This window comes from Sycon ciliatum, chromosome 1 (genome assembly GCF_964019385.1).
Source record: "Sycon ciliatum chromosome 1, ocSycCili1.1, whole genome shotgun sequence".
NCBI lineage: Eukaryota > Metazoa > Porifera > Calcarea > Leucosolenida > Sycettidae > Sycon > Sycon ciliatum.
In genome coordinates, this window is record NC_088643.1 from 54,464,880 (window position 1) to 54,485,162 (window position 20,283).

Consider the following 20,283-nt stretch of genomic DNA (forward strand, 5'->3'; position numbering starts at 1 on the left):
AAACACATCAAATTTGACGTGAGTTTTTTTGATTTTTGACGTAAAAGTTCACGGGCGTAAGAATTTGACGTGAAACTTAACCTCTCTAAGGGCATGTTCGATTGGTAAGGATCGGGATCCAGATCTCAGATCCGTCGGATCCTTCAGAGTCAACTGGACACTTTTTTGGGCCTTGACTGTTGCCATGTTGACGAACTAATACAAGTCGTACTCACCGTGCCAGTTGTACAAAAAGTCAACAAGCTCGTGTGCGAACCACAATGTGTACGAAAATGATTTTTACCCGCCATATACACACAAAGGTCACATTTGGATCCGGTCAACCCTGCTCCCCGAGGTGGGTTGACCAGATCCTAATCCGAAGGATCCGGATTCTACCAATCGAAAGGGTGCGAATCCAGTGGATCGGGATCCCGATCCTACCAATCGAACATGCCCTGAGTAATACTGATGATAATCGACGTGGACATAATGACCGTAAAATAGCTGTGAACAAAATTAAACTCGGGCTCTTGTCAAACAACAAAGTAGCAACGGTTTCGTTCCTGAACGTTTTCTTGTCCCTTTCATTTTAATGGAATCTCGTGACTGAAAGAAAATGGATGACCAACAACAGAATATGTCATGTATACACTTTAGGCGAGTGTTTTTCCACATGCATATTACACATTGTTATCGTGATGCACCAATAACATCCTTCGCACTTCCCTAATGAGAGCTTGTGAATATTTGCCATGTACGATTACTAGTCTTGTAACTGATATATTTTGCACATTGTTAACCTTCACCTAAAGTGTATAATTATATCCCTTTGTTGGTCATCCATTTTCTTTCAGTCACGAGTTTCTATTGACGAATGTGACAAGAAAACGTTCTGGAACGGAACTTTGCTACTGTGTTGTTTGACATGAGCGCGAGTTATTTTTGTTCATACGAAGTAGCTATAATACTGATGATGCTGGTATCATTACCAGCCTCAAATTCTCAGTCCGAAACCTAGTGAATGAACTGATTGTTCGATTTATCATTGTTTCTTATTCAGCTCCTGGCATACTTGTTTACAGGCAATCTGACTTGGGTTCGTAAATATTTCGCCTCAATTGATCCGTCTCCAACCCAACCCAACGGAAATATTTTGTAGAGTGCAAGTCGCACCCAGATTTTTTTGTCACGAAATACAGACAATAGACACCCTTAGCAAAAAACGTTATGTTGTAACGGCAAGAGTCCATAAACAAGAGTATGCAACTGATCTCTTTTCTATGGGCCAGATGCGCGGCGCGCTGCCTTCATTACATCATTCAGCTGCAGTCCGCGCACTGCGGAAAATCAAACACCGCACTTTTCCTCTGGTTTGAAATGAACTTTCGTACGGAACTGGAGTTCAAGCGCCAGAATTTAGAGATTGCGTAGGTACTGGAACGAATCGAGCAAAAACAGATGGGCTCGTACGAGAAATTGTGAGTTTGAATGCATGCTTTCAGAGCGTGATGAAGGCAAGTTACGTAATGAAGGCAGCGCGCCGCGCCGCGCACTGACCCATAACCACAGTTGCACACACTTGTTTATGCACTCTTGGTAACGGTATTTACCGTAAGGAGAAAAATACAGAGATTTGGGTTCGACCTTTAGCAAGATGCACGCTATTTTTAGTACACTGTTGCCATGAGTAGAACAGCCTCTTTTACGGGCAAAAGCAACACAATACAATAGGGAGGTTCTGCTATACGTGAAACGTTGAGAAATCACGTAGAGAGCAGGTGTCTGGGTTAGAGTCTACGGCTTCGCGTTAGAGTCTACGGCTTCGCGTGTTTTGGCTCCAGATTTCTACGCGGAGATGGGGTTCTCTACGTTGTGGCACACGCAGAGAAAATGCGTACGCATTTGCTGGGTATCGATCAACTGCATGCAGAAAACTGCCAAATATGGAAGGGGAAATTCCCAGTACACATTCCACGTGACTTCTCTAGGTGAAACGTAGAGCAGAACAGGATTTCTTTACGTTACGGGAACGCGAAGAAAGTTCGCGTGATTCTTTGCGTCGCGTTCCCAAAACGTAGAGCAGAATAGCTTTTATAGCTTTTATTTCACGCGGTACAACCATTTATGGCATCATATACACGATACAAGGTGAAATGGGTACGCTATACTTGGCTGAAAAACGTACCGTTCGTCACAGCGATAAATCAGTCCCCATAACGTATTTACGCTGCAGCTTCAACGTTATATTATCATATATGGGTGATCAAGGTACGAATACCGTAAAAAATAGCATTTAATACCAACTTACTGGTGTTTGCTGGGTGTCTATCTATACTACTGTACCTTGTTTATAACCGTTAATCTGGCCACCAGCTTTAATTAAAATAATAAATTCCGGAAAGTACTGTAATTGTCCACCATGGATTTAGGCTATGATCGTTTGGTCGGATCCAAATCTCAGATCCGTCGGATCCTTCAGAATCAACCGATCACTTTTTTCGGACCTTGGCTGTTGCCATGTTGACGAAGTAAAAAATGGCGCTGACAGGTCACCCCAAAGGGCGAAAGTCGTACTGATCGCGCGCGCGTCGTACGAAAAGTCAACAAAAATCGACTAATCGTACAATAATGAGTACAAAAATTATTTTTACCCGCCATATACGCACAAAGGTCACATTTGGATCCGATGGATCCAGTCAACCCTGCTCCCGGCGCTGGGTTGCTAGGATCCAGTTTCGACCAATCAATCAATCACTGCAGATCCGACGGATCTGGGTCTGGATCCGACCAAACAATCACATGCACAGCACTAGTACAGTGAAACCTGTCTAAGACGACCGCTCAATGGACCTTCAAAATGTGGTCTCTGTTACCAGGTGGTCTTCTTACCCAGGGTCGTTTGACTGGACATAGCATCCCTTGGTCCTGGTCACAGTGGTCTTCTGGGGCAGGTGGTCGCCTTGACAGTTTTTACTGTAATTGTTTTATTATAAAGTCAGTCTGTTGGTTTTGTGCCTGGTTGGCACACTTTCTGACCGCACTCAAGTTTCAGTAGGTCTAGCACTTCCGCACGGAGGCCATCTCGGCCAACACCATTCATTGCTCACCAATTTTGAAAATTTGCATACACATTGGAGGGATAAAGGGTACATTCCATATTAATATAATACCGTGGATGATTTAATGATCTCAAAATAATATCAGGCGCTCACTCTTCCTGCCGACTGGCTGGCACTTTGCTGCAGGAAACGCGAGCTCCAGCACTAGGAGCAGCCACATTCTGTAATAATCACTGAAGTCGCAACATCTCAGTTCAAATAATGTCTTGTAATTATTGTATCTGTGTGCATGTGTGTGTGTGGGGGGGGGGGGGGGGGGGATATAGCTGCGATGTTTTAATGTGCCTGTACATGTACCTAATAAAACTTCTCAAGTGTGAAAGCTGCATTGCATCAAGTTCAACAGTGGGTGCATGCATCAGTTTAGGCGAATTCAGATCTCAGTCTAAATCAACCAATAGAACAATGAGACAGTTACAAAAAGAAAAGAAAAGTGGCATTGCATTGGTTGAGAGAAGCAAGCTGTGATAGAATGAAAGCACTTGAAGTGCCATACATACATTTGTTGTGCAGGCAACCCAAATGTTTCCATCGCAGGAGCATCAATAGCTGCTGCATTTTACTTCAAAAATAGATCTGCCTTTTCTCTGAGGACCATGCAGAGGATAGAGGGCCCACCATACCCTACCAATTCTTCGTTCATCAGCGCTTTCGAGCGCATTGATGAAGACCCTGTTACCCGTGAGCTTGACATGGCGCAAAGGTTGATGTCTGTGTCAAGAAGTCGTCGAACTCGTCGGCAAGTTCATTTGCCAGTGGACGTGATAATGCATCTGTTTCTGGGTCCAAGCTTGATGAGTGTTTGATGAGAACAGGGCTGTCACTGAGTGAGCGCCGTACCACTGCACTCAGAGGATGCAATCCTGTCGTCGGTAGTGGGGAGATGGCGGGCAGGGAACCACATGCCCTGCGGTTGCGTCCGACAGCAGGACTCGGCGATGGAGATCTATCAGCTGAGTCTCTTCCGCTGCTTCTTGTCATTGTGTGTATTTGCACGGGCTGTGATGAAAGCTGTACACCCGTAACCGGTAGTGGGCCCGTGCTGTACGCTGACGAAAGCTCTTGTGAGGTGGGACGGGCTGCCATCGGTGATGGTGGTGTTGTGTGCGGCTTGCTAGGTGAAGATGCTGTCATTGTGTGTATTTGCACGGGCTGTGATGATAGCTGTGCACCAGTAACAGGTCGTGGACCCATGCTGTAGACTGACGAAAATTCTTGTGAGGTGGGACGGGCTGCCATCGGTGATGGTGGTGTTGTGTGCGGCTTGCTGGGTGAAGATGCAGGACTGCTAGAATCGCTGCTTCTATGGCCGAATAGGAGACACCGGACCTGTCCAGGTGAAAAGGAAGGTGGATATGGAGCAGACACTGTTGGCGTCAAAGATATATCATTGACGTCCAGTGAGATATCGCTGGCGCTTCTGCTGTTGCTGCCGCCCAGTTCGTGTCTCATGCCTTTTGCTGTTGGAACGTCGAGTGGTGAGGTAGGTGCTGTCGGTGTCAATTTGTTCCGCTTGGGAATTCTACCTAAGGTCATGCTCCTTGTGTCCATACGACCACCTGGGGCGAGGCTGCTGCCATTGACGGGGAGATGGTTGATGTATGTGGGTGAAAGAGTCGGTGAACCATCGGAGCTTGCAGAGGCCGATGCCAACTTCTGCTTTCTTCTTCTGTTGGGCGAGACAGCACTGCTGCCGCCGCCTTCACTGCCACTGCCACTACTGAACAGATTCCGAGCCAGGGTGGATAACCTCTGGCGTGCGGTTGGAGGAGGTGTCAGGGTCTCAGAGTCGTATCTACTTACTACACCGGCTGACAATGCTTCAGGTCGCCTGATCTTGATCCTCTCGGGCTCCGCTGAGGTGATCCTATCCAGGCTTACCTGTTCCCCGCTCGGTGGTGATAAGCTCCTGTGCAAATGGTCAGTGTGCACAACAACACAGAGAGGCATATCAGCATCATCGGACTACCACAGACTGTCAATACCGTATTTCCCCGATTATAAGGCTCACTTGATTGTAAGTCGCACCCCGTTTTCAGGTTTGAGCCAGTTTGGATCTATTCACGTCAGTACGTAGTACGTCTGTCTGTCATGCTCGATTGCAAGCTGCATCCCCCCCTTTTTACCCTTGAATTTTAGTGTAAAAAGGTGCGACTTATATTCGGATAAATACGGTCCATGAAGTACATGTATCTCTACCTGAGTGCATTGTATGCCTTCTATACCGAGTGTGAACTAACAGCATATCATGAAGTGGGTGACACATCGTGAGGTGCAGTGCTCCTGACTACCGTTACAACCAGAAACTGCGGTTGGCAGGTTTATTGGCCTTTGTGAGTCGTGACACGTACACACCACATGGTAACGTGCCCCTGTGCTTCAGACCCTTTTGTGTATTTTTTTCCGCATACGTCACTTCGTACGCTGCAGTTGGTGTAACAGGTTTAATCAAACTTGAAAAGTAAGAGGCCTGGTTGAGCGTGCCTCGACCAGTTATATGCAAAATGTGGTAGTATACATGTGGCAATGGCGCCAATGAAGGTGCTAATAGACAGGCGTAAGACGCATGAGGTGCGAGGGAGTGTAAAGTTGTAGAGAACAGGGGAAAACTGTTACATCATCCCCCTCCTATGGAGAGGAAGGAGCTTATAACCCAAATGCTCAAGTGGAATAGAGTACAATAAGCGCAAACACGTGCGAGACGAAAAAAGGCTTCGCACTGAAGTAACACAATAAGACGACTGAAACTCCATGCAAATACAGTGTAATAAGCTCAACAAATGTGTAAGGTGAAACTAGAAGTTCAACTGCAAAACTCAGCGGGCAGAAGCCAAGGTTTTGTACTTCTGAAGTGGAACAATGTCATTACCAGATTCATCCAACAAATAATGTTCAGGCTCCCAAGTGGCATCAGAGTAGCCTTGCCACTTGACTAGGTACTGAAGCTGATTCTGCCGGCGGCGGTGACTGAGAATGTTCTCCACCACATAGCGGGCATGACCATCAAGGTCCGTGATAGGCGGAGGCGTAGGCTGTCTCCTATTAGGAATAGCGTTCTTCTCGTAGGCACGGAGTGCCGACACATTAAATACCGGGTGACAGCGGCTGGTATGAGGCAACTTGAGCTTGTAGGCATTCGGGCCGACCACATGGGTTATAGGAAAGGGGCCAAACCACTTGGGGCGTAATTTATGGGATGGTCGGTCCCGAGCTTCAGGAGTCAGGAGGAAATCCCGGTAGACCATTACCAAATCTCCCACCTTCAGCTTTCCCTCGACCCTTGTCCGATCTGCATAGAAGGCCTGACGAGCTTGAGCTGCCACTAGCGCATCTTGTGAGATCTTGACCGCGTCTTGTCTTGCTTGCAACCAATCAGCTGAATCTCTGCCTCCCTGAATAGGGTTGAGGAAGTCGGGTGGCGCTCTGGGATTTAGACCGTAATTTAAGAAGAACGGTGTGTTTCCTGTAGATGATTGAGTAGCGCTGTTGATAGAAAACTCACAGAGAGGTAGGAGCATATCCCAGTTATCTTGTTTATGATTTACAAAAGCCCTCAGCACATCCTCTACTATTCTGTTTACTCGTTCAGTTAGGCCATCTGTCTGAGGGTGATTGGCAGTACTAAATGCTAGTTTCGTTCCTAAGCGATCAAACAATTCCTGAAAAAATGCTGCCGTAAATCTTGGATCACGATCACATACAATACTAGAACTCAAACCATGAAGTCGAAATACATGTTGAATATACAGATCAGCACTTCCTTTAGCGTCAATAGTAGAGGAAGTAGGTGCTAAATGTACACACTTTGTCAAGCGGTCTACAAATACATATATAGCATCATGACCTGTATCGGTCCTAGGCAAACCCATGATAAAATCCATCGAGATATCCGCCCACGGCTGACTGGGCACTGGTAAATTCTGCAAGAGACCAGTTTTTAGCTGGCCGCCTTTAACTCGTTGGCAGACGTCACATGACTTGACAAACGCCTTTACATCCAGTCCCATTCTGGGCCAATAGAAATATCTAGCGAGTCTGAAATAGGTGCGATCTCGACCGGGATGCCCCGCAGTCACACAGTCATGGTATTCTTGAAGCAGGGCGAGTCGGAGTTTGCTACTCTTTGGAATGCATAACCTGTTCTGTGGTGAAGATCTGAGATAAAGATAACCGGGTGTTTCATTTAGAAGGTAACGGTCGTGCAGATTGTCATGGCTTGAATTTTTCAGTCTCCTGATAATGGGAGCAAGATCCTTGTCGCACTTGTAACCGCTGACAATTAACTGCGCTAAGTCTGGATTAATCTCTAGGGTATGCTCTATGGCATTCAACTGAATGTTAGGAGGATAGGATGACCCGCCTATTTCAGAATCACTGAACAGATCTGGACGGCGTGAAAGCGGGTCGGCAATGTTTTTCTTTCCTGGTTTGTGAAAGACCGTAAAGTCATAGTCAGCTAAAAACTCTACCCATCTTGCCTCACGCTTGGTGAGAGTCGGTTTGGTTCGTAAATAGACAACACCCATATTATCAGTCATCAGGTCAAAGTGGCGGAATAGATAGATTCTCCAGCACTTTAATGCAAATACCACAGCCAACGTTTCCCTCTCGGCCGCAGTATAGTTGCGTTCTGCAGCTGACAGTTTCCGACTACAATAGGCTACGGGATGCAAATCCATATCTTCTCCCTGCTGCAGGAGCACACCCGCCACGGCAAAGTCACTTGCGTCAGTTTCTACCGTGAAGCTTTTCTCAACATCGGCCAGTTGCAACACTGGCGCCTCGAGTAATGCTGATTTTAGAGACTCGAATGCCTTCTGTCTAGCAGCGCTCCATTCAAAGCGTGAATTTTTTCCGGTGATTTCTTCTAATGGACGAGAGATGGTCGAGTGTCGATCTATGAACCTTCGGAAATAGTTTGCAAAGCCAAGAAACTTCCTCACATCAGTTACTGACGACGGAATTGGCCATGTTTCCACAGCACTTATCTTCTTGGGATCAGGGGAAATTGATGTGCCGTTGATTTTATGCCCCAAGAAGAGAACTTCTCTCACGCCGAATTCGCATTTAGACTGTTTGCAATACAGCTCACTATTTCTAAGTGTTTCTAGAACTGTTTGAAGATGATGCTGATGATCTTCCCAGGTCTTGCTGAAAACTAGAATGTCATCCAAGAATACTACAACGAATTTTCGGAGATGCGGTTGAAGAATAGAGTTCATGAGTGACTGAAAGGTGGCCGGGGCATTAGTCAGCCCGAATCCCATGACTCTAAATTGGAAGTGGCCGAACGGCGTATTAATGGCCGTCTTAGAAACATCCGAGTCTTGAATTCTGATTTGATTGTACCCCGACCGCAAGTCCAACTTGGAGAAATATGCACTGCCCTGGATCGTGTCGAATAAGTCATCAATATTAGGAAGACAAGCTTTGTTTTTGATCGTAATTCTATTCAATTCTCGCCAATCGCACACCATTCTCAGAGTACCATCCGACTTTTTCACAAAAAACACAGGTGCACCGTATGGCGACTTACTTGGCTCAATGAATCCCTTCTCAAGTAATTCTGACAGCTGTGACTGGAGCTCGTCCATCTCTGGTTTCGGCAGGCGGTAGGCGGGTCGAGACGGTGGTCTGGCTCCATCTTCTATCTGGATTTCATGGTCGACTGGTCTCTTCGGTGGAAGCTCATTCGGCAGCTCGTCTGGAAATAAATCCTGGTACCTCTTGAGCAGGTTCTGGATGTCTTGTTGCTCTGATTCCTGGAGTTGTGGCCCGGAACGATTCTCCTCGTTTGCAGCAGTGACCCATGCAAGAAACCCCTCGGCTCCACTCCTCAGGGCATGACGAGCTTGTCGGCCACTGATAAACATGCTTTCCACAGATGGCCGGTCGGCTGTCGGCGGGTTAGCTGAAGGCAATTTGGCAACAAAGGGCTCACCGTCCAACTGAACTTCGTTCGTACGGAAGTTGATGCTGGGGTTGTTCCTTGTAAGCCACGGCTTGCCAAGAATAGCGTCGTAGCGAGTCAGGGGATACACAGTAAAGTGCTGTTCCTCACTGAAGCCCCCGACTGTCACCCTTAGCGTGCGTGTGGAAATCTGCGGGACCTCGCTGGTCGAGCCATCCGCCAATGTTACGCTCAGCACTGCTGAGCTTGCATCCGTGTCAAGATGATGCTTTCGAACAAACTGTCTGCAATGAAGTCATGCGTCGAACCGGAATCTATCAGCATCACTGCACGGCGACCGCCGATCTTTCCCTGTATGTGCAGTAGGTCGTGTTCAGGTTCATTGCCGACGCTGACGTTGCTGACATGACACCTTTCTGCAACGGGACAATTTCCTACAGCTATGGGTGTCTCCGGCTCCGTAGGTTCCTGGAGAGCAACGTCTTCAACCTCCAGAGCTCCGAACCGGTTAGCGACTGGTACCGGCGTGGGTGCTTGGGTCGTCGCCAGTAAGCGCACCCCCTTTCTTACTGGCGACCAGCGTTTGGGTAGCGCTGTCCACCCTCAGTACAGTCTTTAGCGAGGTGGCCTGGCTTCCTGCAAGCAAAGCAGTGTCCCATTGCTCGCAGTTGGACACGCTCTTGGTCCGTCAGCTTGCGGAGGCCCTGACCACGGAAGCTGGGCACGGAACGCGACTCTCTACTGGCTGGTGGCCCCGACGCCGGTGGCCCTGACGACTGCTCCACGGTGTTTGCTGCCATGACAGCTTGCTCCAGGGTACGTGGATGCTCACGCATGACCTGTCGCTGGATGTGCGGCACTAGACCCCTGACGAACAGCAGCGCTCTGGTGTGGTGGTCGATTTCCGGCACTTGCAGGCTGAGGCGAGTGAAAGCAGCAATGTATGCGTCCAGCGACCCGCGCTGCGCTGCGGAAATTAGTCCCATACGCGATGTTTCCTCGTTGTGCCGTGGTCCGTACACATCGCCAAGTGCCGCTTTCAGAGCAGGCCAGTCGGAAAACACTTGGTTAGCTTCCAATGCCGCTATCAACCAAAGACGAGCGTTTCCAGTCAAAAATCCTGCCGCGTAGTCGACCCTCTGTGCCGCATTTGGGAGTGCCAACGACCGTAGGGCCATGTCCATTGCAAACGTCCATTCTTTGAATGTAGCGGAATCTCCTCCAAACACAGGCGGCTCTTTCGTAAGGCGGGGTGTTGGCTCCCACGGTTCCGAGTTCGGATGTATCGTTCGGTTTCCTTGGCTAACGCGCTGAGCGGTCTTGATATCGTTTATCAGCCGAACGACGAGTACGAGGAGCGTAAGCAGAGCGACCAGAACACCTGCCAAAAGCAGAGTAGTAACCATCCTCTGCTACCAGTGTAACAGGTTTAATCAAACTTGAAAAGTAAGAGGCCTGGTTGAGCGTGCCTCGACCAGTTATATGCAAAATGTGGTAGTATACATGTGGCAATGGCGCCAATGAAGGTGCTAATAGACAGGCGTAAGACGCATGAGGTGCGAGGGAGTGTAAAGTTGTAGAGAACAGGGGAAAACTGTTACAGTTGGGAATCACACGTTGGCAGAAGCGTACACATCCCTGCTGCATACTGTAAACACCACTAACACCGTATAAAGTAGCGCGAGAGCGCCCCGTCTCGCAAGCCCCACCTTGACTTTTCAGCCAGGGAAAGGAAAATCGTATAACACACTAGTAGTGCAAAAAGGTGTGCATGTTTGGAGAACCTTAGGGTATGTTCGATTGGTAGAATCGGGATCCAGATCAAGCGGATCCACTGGGTTCGCACCCTTTCGATTGGTCAAATCCGGATCCGGATCCTTTGGATTTGGATCCGATCAACCCACCTCGGGGGAGCAGGGTTGACCGGATCCGAATGTGATCTTTGTGCGTATATGGCAGGTAAAAATCATTTTCGTACACCGTGTGATACGCACACACGTGCATCGAGATACTGTTGTTGACTTTTCGTACGACACGCACGATGAGAAGGACTGTTGTGACCTGTAAGTGCCATTTTGTACTTTGTCAACATGGCAACAGTCAAGGTCCAAAAATAAAGTGTTTGTTTGACTCTGAAGGATCTGATGGATCTGAGATTTGGATCCCAATCCTACCAATCACACATGCCCTTATAAATTAATTAACAGCGGATTTTCTCCTCGTTAGCTCGTTAGGTTTAGTGCTTCAGTGCAACGAGTCCGTTGATCCCCGTGTACTTGAAGTATGAGTACAGCTGGGTAGAACCGCAGTACCAGTTGCCTGATGATTGCCTAGCGGCATGAACACTCGGAGTTACAACCCGCAACCTGAACATCCTCCGCTAAGTATGCTATGTGCTTCAGTGCATATCTTATGGCAGTAGTATACAGCACGTGTACCGCACGGTTCAGAACAGAACTCCCTTACCGGTCCAGGTCTCTCTGATAGTAGCTTGGGGCAAGCGATGCGCTCCTGGGCTTTATTGTGATGATTTGTGGCACAGCGCGTGGTATTGTCACCAAATCTTCGGAGGCGCTGCAGTAACACATGGCAATACAGTGTAACCTCAGTGTGCATTACCTTGGAAACAATGTACTGCATTTTTTCTTTCAATTACCATCCTTCTTATGTGGATAATTGTATTGAAAAAATCTGGCTCGAACCTGAAAGTGGAGTGTGACTTATAATTGAGTGCGCGGCTTATAATTGAGTGCGGCTTATAGTCGTTGAAACATGCTACTGTATGACCTAGCCATTGGCGGACTATGCTCGGCCAATCGTCAAATTATGCTTTTGATTATGCCACAATTATGCCAACAAATATGCTGAATAATGCTCGGTTCCACTATGTATTCACGCTGTACATAGAGTATTGAGAAACCACGCATACACACACGGCCATGCCCTAAGCATAATTTTTGTCTAAACCCAAAGATTATGCCGACCTTACACGTTCGAATCCGTATAATTATTATGCCGGAGCATAATTTTTTGACGAAATCCCAAGATTATGCCAAATAATACTAAGTTATGCTGGCATAATCCGCCAAGGGCTATGGCAAGGAGTCGTAACTGGGGTATTTAAAAAAAAAACATCTGCAGGCTTTCTGACAAAGCTGTATTATGCCCCTAAGCATAATTTTTGTCAAGAAAAACCGAAAGATTATGCCGACCTTACACGTTGGAATCCGTATATTATGCCGGAGCATAATTTTTTTACGAAATCCCAAGAGTATGCCAAATATTATGCTGGCATAATCCGCCAAGGGCTAGTAAGACCAGTAATCTTAACGAACATTTAATTCTCAGATGGAGAGGCAAGGTTTAATTTATACAAAAGAGAAAGACCAAGGAACTACAAGTTACGCTACGTGGTGTTAGTGGACAGTATAGTGTAACTTGTAGTTCCTTGGTCTTTCTCTTTTGTATAAACATTTAATTCTAACGATTTTTTAAACGAATTTAAAACAATCTTTGAAGTCGTTATGTGCAAAACGATATGTACATGTACAGTCATTTCCCGGTTTTGAGACAGAATTCGTTAGAATTTCACCTCGCGGACCCATAAAAATCCGGAGATCACTAACTTTAATTGACGTTAATATAATATATCTGGTCTTACAATATACCCTGGTCTTTCCTGAGAATCATGTGTTGCTTTTGCCTGTAAAAGAGGCCTCTCTGCAAAAAATACTTTAGTACTGCAAACTTGTTTAAGAGTATGGACTGTAAAGTACTTTTATTCCCGTAGCTATGCAGAAGACGTTACTTCAGTAACGTCTGGCGCTAGCCAGGGTCCACACAGCTTTAATTTGGTATTTGTGTGTTTGTTTGTTTGTTTGTTTGTGTCACGCCTGGCGCTATCCGTATCTGACGGCAAAAAAGCATAGGATGTTATAAATTTTTCAATTCTCCTATTTTTTTTTCAGGCATATCCTGGGATTCGTACCCGCACTATCGCCCTACATGCATTCCCCCATACACTTCGCATTCATACCCATTCTTCCAAGTTGCTTCACGTTATTATCTTGCGTTTGAAAGCCCTATTTGAATATTGCGGGCAGCTGTATGTGGCCAGCTGTGTTTGATGGTACGGTACGGGAGACGGTGTCGTATTACCCTCGATCGTACCTGTCCCGTACCTATCCCCTACCGTACCGTGCCATCAAAGACGGCTGGCCACAATGCATATTCAAATAGGGCTTTCAAATGCAAGATCACAATGTGAAACAACTTGGAAGAATTAGTATGTATGCGAAGTGTATCGGGGGATGCATGCAGGGCGCGCGATAGTGCGGGTTCGAATCCCAGGTTATGTCTAAAAAAAAGGATTTTTTTAAAGAATTTATAACATCCCTATGCTTTTTTTTGTCTAGGTCATCAAGGCAAAAAAGCATAGCGTAGGGCCCTGAGCTTCCAAGCTCTCTCGTAGGACCTTGCCTAGTGCAATATCATTGGACCTCAGACGCACAGTACCTGGACTAAACAACATGACGGCTACACTTGCATTGTAGAGCAGATTTCGACCATGTCTGGTAGGCAGGTCACCCGGCTCAGAAGGGGGTTATCGGCATTCAGTGATCTGGCCACGATGCTGAGTATAATGCAGCACTGCATAGAGGTTGTGCCGGCAGTTGCACACCTCTTGGGGGTTATGTACTCTTCCTATTACCAAGAGTGCATAACACGAGTATGCAACTGTGGTTATGGGTCAGTGCGCGGCGCGCTGCCATCATTACGTAAGTTGCCTCCATCACGCTCTCAAAGCATGCACTCAAACCCACAATTTTTCGTACGAGCCCATCCATTTTTGCTCAATTTGTTCCAATAGGACCAATACCTACGCGATCTCAAAATTTTGACGCGTAAACTCAGTTCCGTGCGAAAGTTCATTTCAAACCAGAGAGAAAGTGCGGTGTTTGATTTGCCGCAGTGCGCGGACTGCAGCTGAATGATGTACGTAAATGAAGGCAGCGCGCCGTGCATCTGGCCCATAGAAAAGAGATCACAGTTGGATAAGTTACTCTTGTTTATGGACTCTTACTAAGTTATTACCTAAAGGACATTTCTCAAAGAATGTTGGTCCATTCGAAGTTGAATTTTTTGAATCCTGCTCAGCAATTATAATCTTACCTCCTTGATTTGAACTCTTCAGGCATTTTCTGGGGCTCTGTTTGTTCGGTGTCACTCTGCATGTCCACCAGGACGATATTCGAGTCGCGCCATTCAAGTTTGTCGGGTAATTTTGGTGATTTTTTTGCCTTGGATGTCTTCTTGTTGTTGTTAGGAGTGCTGAGATCTTCTTTAGGTCTGCCGTCGGGTAATGCCATGTGGTTAGGTTCAATATTGGAATCCACGGACTCATTTCTCGCCTGGATAGTTGCAGTTGTTTGATGGTCAGTGGCTAGATCCAGGGGTATGGATTCACTGGGTTTTGGAACCAAGTGCTCACGGTTATTCTCTATCTCCATTCTTTCGCATGCACTCGATGAAGAACGCGTTTTGTCCATGTTCAGGGACTGGTGGCCATTCTCCGTCTCCTTCCGGCTCGTTGTAGTAGGTACTTCCTGGGGTTCTGAGCAGCATAGAAAAATGTAATCGTGTTCGTCCGCATCTTCCTGTTCCTTCTCCTCTTGTCGGGTTTCCAAGCTGGGCTTTTTGGATATTCTTTGACTGCCACTGCGCTCTGCACTGGACACGGATGACTGTGATGACATGGTGTGTGTTGATGTCCTATCGCTGTCTTCGTAATCTCTCTCGCCAGGCAGTGATGTGATGCCGCTGTCCACTGAGGCAACTGAACGCTCCTCAAAAGCGTCAGTAGTTTGATGCAGGGGACGCTGGTTGCTGTCAGTGCTAGTGTCCGGATAGTCCTTGCTGCTGCTAATGTCCACTACGCTCAGTGGGCTATCGGCATGGCCGTCTGGCTGTTCCAGCGTGATGTAACCCTGGCGCTTGCGTGTTCTAGGAGAAACGGGGGAGATGTGCAGACGCCGTGGTAGATTGCCTCCAAGCTGCTTGCCTGGCACTCTCGGTAAGTACTGCGGCCGTGCTGACCTCTTGCTCCTTAACCTTTCCCCGGATGATTGCTTCTTACCACGGCCTTTGTTGTGGATAGACCGATGAGTGGGAACAGTGGGAAGTCGTACGGAAGTTCCTGTAGATGTTCTCCTCCTTGGTAGCAATGGTGGAGTGGATGCAGCCGGTGCACCGATTTCCCAAGATTCGATGTAGTCCGGGTCATCTCTATCTGTCGCACTGCCAGAGTCATTAAACACATTTTCTTCTGCCGAGTCTGATTCACTCGCCTTACGACGTGCCGGCAACGTCCAGCTCTTGATGTCATCGTCGTAGTCACTGCTGTTGCCATCCTCTTCTTTGTCTTCCTCGCCGTCCGACTGATATATGCTCTTGATCATCCGTCTCACCCTGGATGCAGAAGGCACCGTGTGCGTTCCGGCATACACGTACACACATGTACATACACGCATGCACATACACACACCCTTCGGACTAAAGCTGTAATGCTGACCATGATATGCAGGACTAACGAACACCGCATCACCAAGCAATACTGTATGATCCGCTGCAGGTATGTCAACTCGAGTCCATCATAGCAAATTTACAATGCACTGACTCTGCATGCGCTCTTATGAAGGAAAAAGCGGTACCGTTGAATCTGTACATAATGGCCAGGTGTACTTCTTATCCGAGTCTATATACGCAATAGATAGTTTTCACTCTGCCTGATTCTAGCCTCTCCCACTATGCCCTCATCAAGCAGAGTTCAGGCTCACTTACATGGTCATGACGTACGGTGACTCAGTTTCACTACCCCCGTGCCCTGATGAGGATATCCGCTTCCTCTGAAGGGCGAAACGTGCCGGAGGTTCGCTGTCACTGCTGTCGTCTGAAACAGTGGAGTAGTCAGTTGTATCACCATCACTGTGCTCTGTGTTTGACTGTGGCATCTCTGCACACCCGTTCTTGTTCAACACGCCATGCTGCTCAGGGTGTTTTGATGACATAGAAGTGTGCGGGCCGTGGCTACAGTTCCCATTGTGTGTTTGGATCAAGGTCAGAACAGGCGTGCTGGTTACTGGCGGCTCTTGGTGTGTGCTATTTGTGTTATCATGCCCAGTTGACATGGCATTGTTGCGGTTGAGGTCTTGCGGCTTGGCATTGGCACGGCCGTTGGATGCACCACTGCCACTGCAATCACGTGGCATTTCCATCCTATCCTGATGGCAACGTTTAGCAGATGCCCGACTCTCGACATAGTCTTCTTCATCATCAGTGCCTAGAAGGTATTGGTCGTTATCTGCGTTGGCATCGAGCCCATCAGCAGGCTCATGCGTCTGCTGTTCACTGCTGATATGTGGCTGATTCACATGGTGGAGGCTGGGACTGGCTAGCCAGCGTTTTACGTGTGCTTCGACGACTACGCTGGGCATTGACGCAGATCGTTTCCTCCTTCTGTCAGTGTACTGCAATTTGGTGGGAGAGGAAGGCTGCTTATCCTCCGAGCTGGTTTGGTCAAAGGAGTCTGATTTTCCATTTGAAGAGATCGTAGCTGATTTGGACATGGGTGATTTGGGGCATGGGTGGTTGACACGAATAGCATGTTGCCTGCAATGGCAAAGAAATTGTAAAAAGATCATGCCAACTTGCATAGCACATTACATCATACTTTGAAGTAGAAGCTTGTAAAAAGGCATGAGGTTGTTCAAGAAAAAAGCAGGCACCGCATAGAAACCATCAACACACTTTTGTTCCGTTGTAGTGTACTACAGTAGTACCTTCCTACTTGTGTTGGTTGCACTGAAGGTAACATACAACAGAGAGTCTGAATGACTATGACATGGTGAAAAATGGGGGAGGGGGGGGGGGGGGGGAGGGAGTCTTCAGAGACCAGTCATCTAAGTTTCAAGACAATGCTACAACTGATATTCGGACTGGTTCATGCAGAGTTCTGTTCCCGTACGGCTCTGCAGAGTCTACTGAAGATTTCTATGTGTATTGGGGTGGTTGTACAGCTGAAGTGTGCGCTTAGCGTCATAGTAGTAGCTGAGCCCAGTTTGCTTTGCCCGTGTGCTCACCCCCTCCCTTCCCCTCCTACCCAAAGCCCGCTGCTACATTAATGAGTTTAGATTTCACTTGTCATCACTGCCTGATGCCCGTAGCGCCATAAAGCTGACCACAGTGAACAGTCTCAGCATGAAAAAAGTAATACCGTATTTTACGGAGCATAAGCCGTACTGGAATATATGCCGCCCTGGGATATAAGCCACACTCCCCATTTTTGGGGTGAATTGTGAATATTTAAAGTGCGGCTTTTATTCCGGAAAACACGGTATTGTAAACTGCATCACTACTACTACTGTCTCAGGAATAGCCTGCGGTGGGGCAAGATTCAGATAAGCACAGGTCGCTTTGGTAAACTGACCTCTTCAAAGTGGCAGCATTCCTTGCTCGTGTTCCGGCATCGGATGCTACGCCGTGGATCTTGTCAGCGCTGTTCTGCAGGATGGAGCGGCAGTTGCTCTCACCCAGCATTGCCAGGGCAGTCTCCAGTGCCTGGCTGCCATGCTCTTTCTGCAGCCGATCCAGTGACACTTGGCTCCAGTTGCGCACGCCGCTGAAGTGCATGACGAGCGACTGCAGTGCTATCACGGCCCGTTGCAGTCTGGCGACCAGCAGGCGTTCGTGATGCGTGTACAGGATTAGCTGCGGCTGAGGCATACTGTTCGCCTTCCAGCCTAGTGACCTCCTGATGACCAGTGTAGACAGGTAGAGAAACGGATCGTCCACAATGCCCTGCTCCGCTGAGCAGAAGAAGAGCGGTATCCGACGCTTTCCGGGCGAGATAGCCTTCCAGTAGGTCTTGACTTCTCTCTGTCGCTGAGGGCTCAGGGTTTCCGATTTCGTCACAGCTATCACCACTGGTTTGGGCTTGCTTTGTTTGGCGAGTTGCTTGACTGTTGCTGCCAATAGATCTTGCTGCAATTCCATTTCCTTCTCTGACCTAGACATATCTAGTACCAGGACGAAACCATCTACATGGAAGTCCTGGGGGAGCACTTCCTGACCGCGCGGATAGGCACCTGGCTTTTCAGGCAATTTAGGCGATCCGTTTGCCTGTGACTGCAATTGGGGACGTGGGCACCGAGGAGGTTCGGGAGGCTGGTGTGGCTTCGCTGGTAGCGCAGGCTTCGCTGGTAGCGCAGGCTTCGCGGGTAGCGCAGGCTTCGCGGGTAGCGCAGGCTGAGTTGGCTTCGGCGGTAGTGCAGGCGGAGTTGGTTTCGACAGCGCAGGTTTCGGAAGTACTGCAGGTTTGGGGGAAAGCGCAGGCTTCGCTGGCAGTGTCTTCACTGGCTTTGGGTGTGTGTATGGCTTCAGAGCCTGCTGTGATGGTGGAGTTGGCTGCGGCATCAAAGTCTGCGGTGATTTTGGAGATCGCAGTGGGCTACAATGCAGCGTTGCTGAGCCAGCCACTGGTGACTGTTGAAGAGGTGACGACAGAACTGGTTGCATGTAATAATGAGAAGATGCACCTGGCCTAGATGGAAGTGAGAACGCTTTGTTCATGCTGTCTATCGAGCTCTGCGGCCTTCCAACACAGCTCGTCTTCGTTGCAGAGCCATTGGTCGAGATCACTTGGTTCAGTGCCGAATCCACGTAGCGCGAGCATCCGGGAAATGGCAGCGGAGGATTCGTGCCTGTGGCCGTAGTAGGGTCGATGAACGTAGTCTGCTCGACGATCTGAAAGTGTGCGGTATGGCTGGCCCGGTGGTTGCTACCTGGCCGCCCCATGCAGAACTGTCGTTTCGTAGAACCGAAGTACAGGAAATGGTCACCGTTGATTGTCGGCGTCTCAAATTGCGATCTTGTGACGACCGACGTCAACTGGTCTCTGAGTTGATGGTAGTCATCCAGTTTTTCCAGAATGAATCGTGAGCACAGTGACGATTTGCCCACGCCCAGACGCTTGCAGCGCTCTCGAATGTCCGAGGCGATGGGGCGTGGAGTGCTGGTCAACTCCGCACCGGCGTGTTTTCTGCCGGAAGAGCGACGTGCCGCGTCGTACTGCTCTTTGAGAAGTGAATGACTGGGCAGGCCCAACACAGCAACATTGACGCTCACGCCGTCGGATTTGCTACGGTCGTCCGGCATCTTCGCCTGTGCTACCCCGACTGACTGTGCCCTGGAGCCCGTCCGAGGCGCCCCTCCTAACTGAAACACGGGAGTCTAAATAAGCTGAACTATTCCGGCACAGCTGTAGGGCAACCTGAGGTTGGTTGCAGCACTGGTAGATCTACTAGCGACGGGTCTGGCCACCCGGTACCTCACCCATGTGCACAAGACGACCGGCTCGCGGCTTGGCGTCGAGCGGATCAATCGTTGATTCGGCAAGGTATCACGCCACGGTGCCAGAAGAGTTGACGAATGCAATGGGGTAGAAATAGCGGCACCGCTCTATGAATGGCAACGACTCCACCATGCGTTTGGAACGCAAGCACATCACAGTCATCCTGGACGTTTCGAGGGGAAAGAGCAGCGCAGTGTGTCGGGCTCGGGCTCGGAATGGATTCTCAGGCGGTTTGTTACACTCAGGTTTGACTGGAGACTTGAGTCTGGAGCATGGTCAGTGCTGCAGATACGGAGTCAGTACAAACTCAACGACCTTTTACGTTACATGACATACGTGTACGGTCGTGTAGATCTGAATCTGACCTGATGTTTAATACTAAGAAAAACTATAAGAGTCCGGCGATGTTTGCTAGTATGGGCATGTGGGCGCACGACGCGTCGACGGCTTGACAGACCGGATGTCAAGTACAATGGATGTGGCATCAGGAGCTTTGGATTCGGATCCTGGCGGCACTGAGCGAGCATGCTGAGTGGTATAATAATGGTTCTCAAGCTGTGAACCTGAAAGGGGGAGGTGACATCTCACACTGGTCCAAACCCAGTCACATTGCACTGTCAATAGTGCTTCAGCCAAAATAATGTGTTGGTAAGCTGAGATACATGTACAGTCAGTGCATAAACTGTACCTGCCAAGCCAGGAACAGCGTCACCAGCCAACAGGCCAAGACGGCAAGAGCAAGACAAGACAAGTGCCTCTTCTTCAACAGTCAAGTTAGGCACGTGAACGACACATCGAATGGCAGTTGTGGGAAATGCCAATGCTATTTTGGTAGATGTCAGCACGACGTTAGCAGGCTGCAT

At 48.5% G+C, this 20,283-nt stretch overlaps 1 protein-coding gene across 1 annotated transcript; it reads right to left on the reverse strand.

Annotated features, from left to right (window-relative positions):
- Positions 1–3,046: 3,046 nt before the first annotated feature.
- Positions 3,047–19,711, reverse strand: LOC135831083 (uncharacterized). Its single transcript, XM_065343337.1, has 5 exons — positions 17,498–19,711; positions 15,853–16,680; positions 14,185–15,480; positions 11,479–11,586; positions 3,047–5,010 (listed from the first exon to the last, which is right to left on the reverse strand). Exons 1-5 carry the CDS (start codon positions 19,222–19,224, stop codon positions 3,777–3,779), a joined length of 5,193 nt encoding a protein of 1,730 aa, XP_065199409.1. The 5' UTR covers positions 19,225–19,711; the 3' UTR covers positions 3,047–3,776.
- Positions 19,712–20,283: the final 572 nt, after the last annotated feature.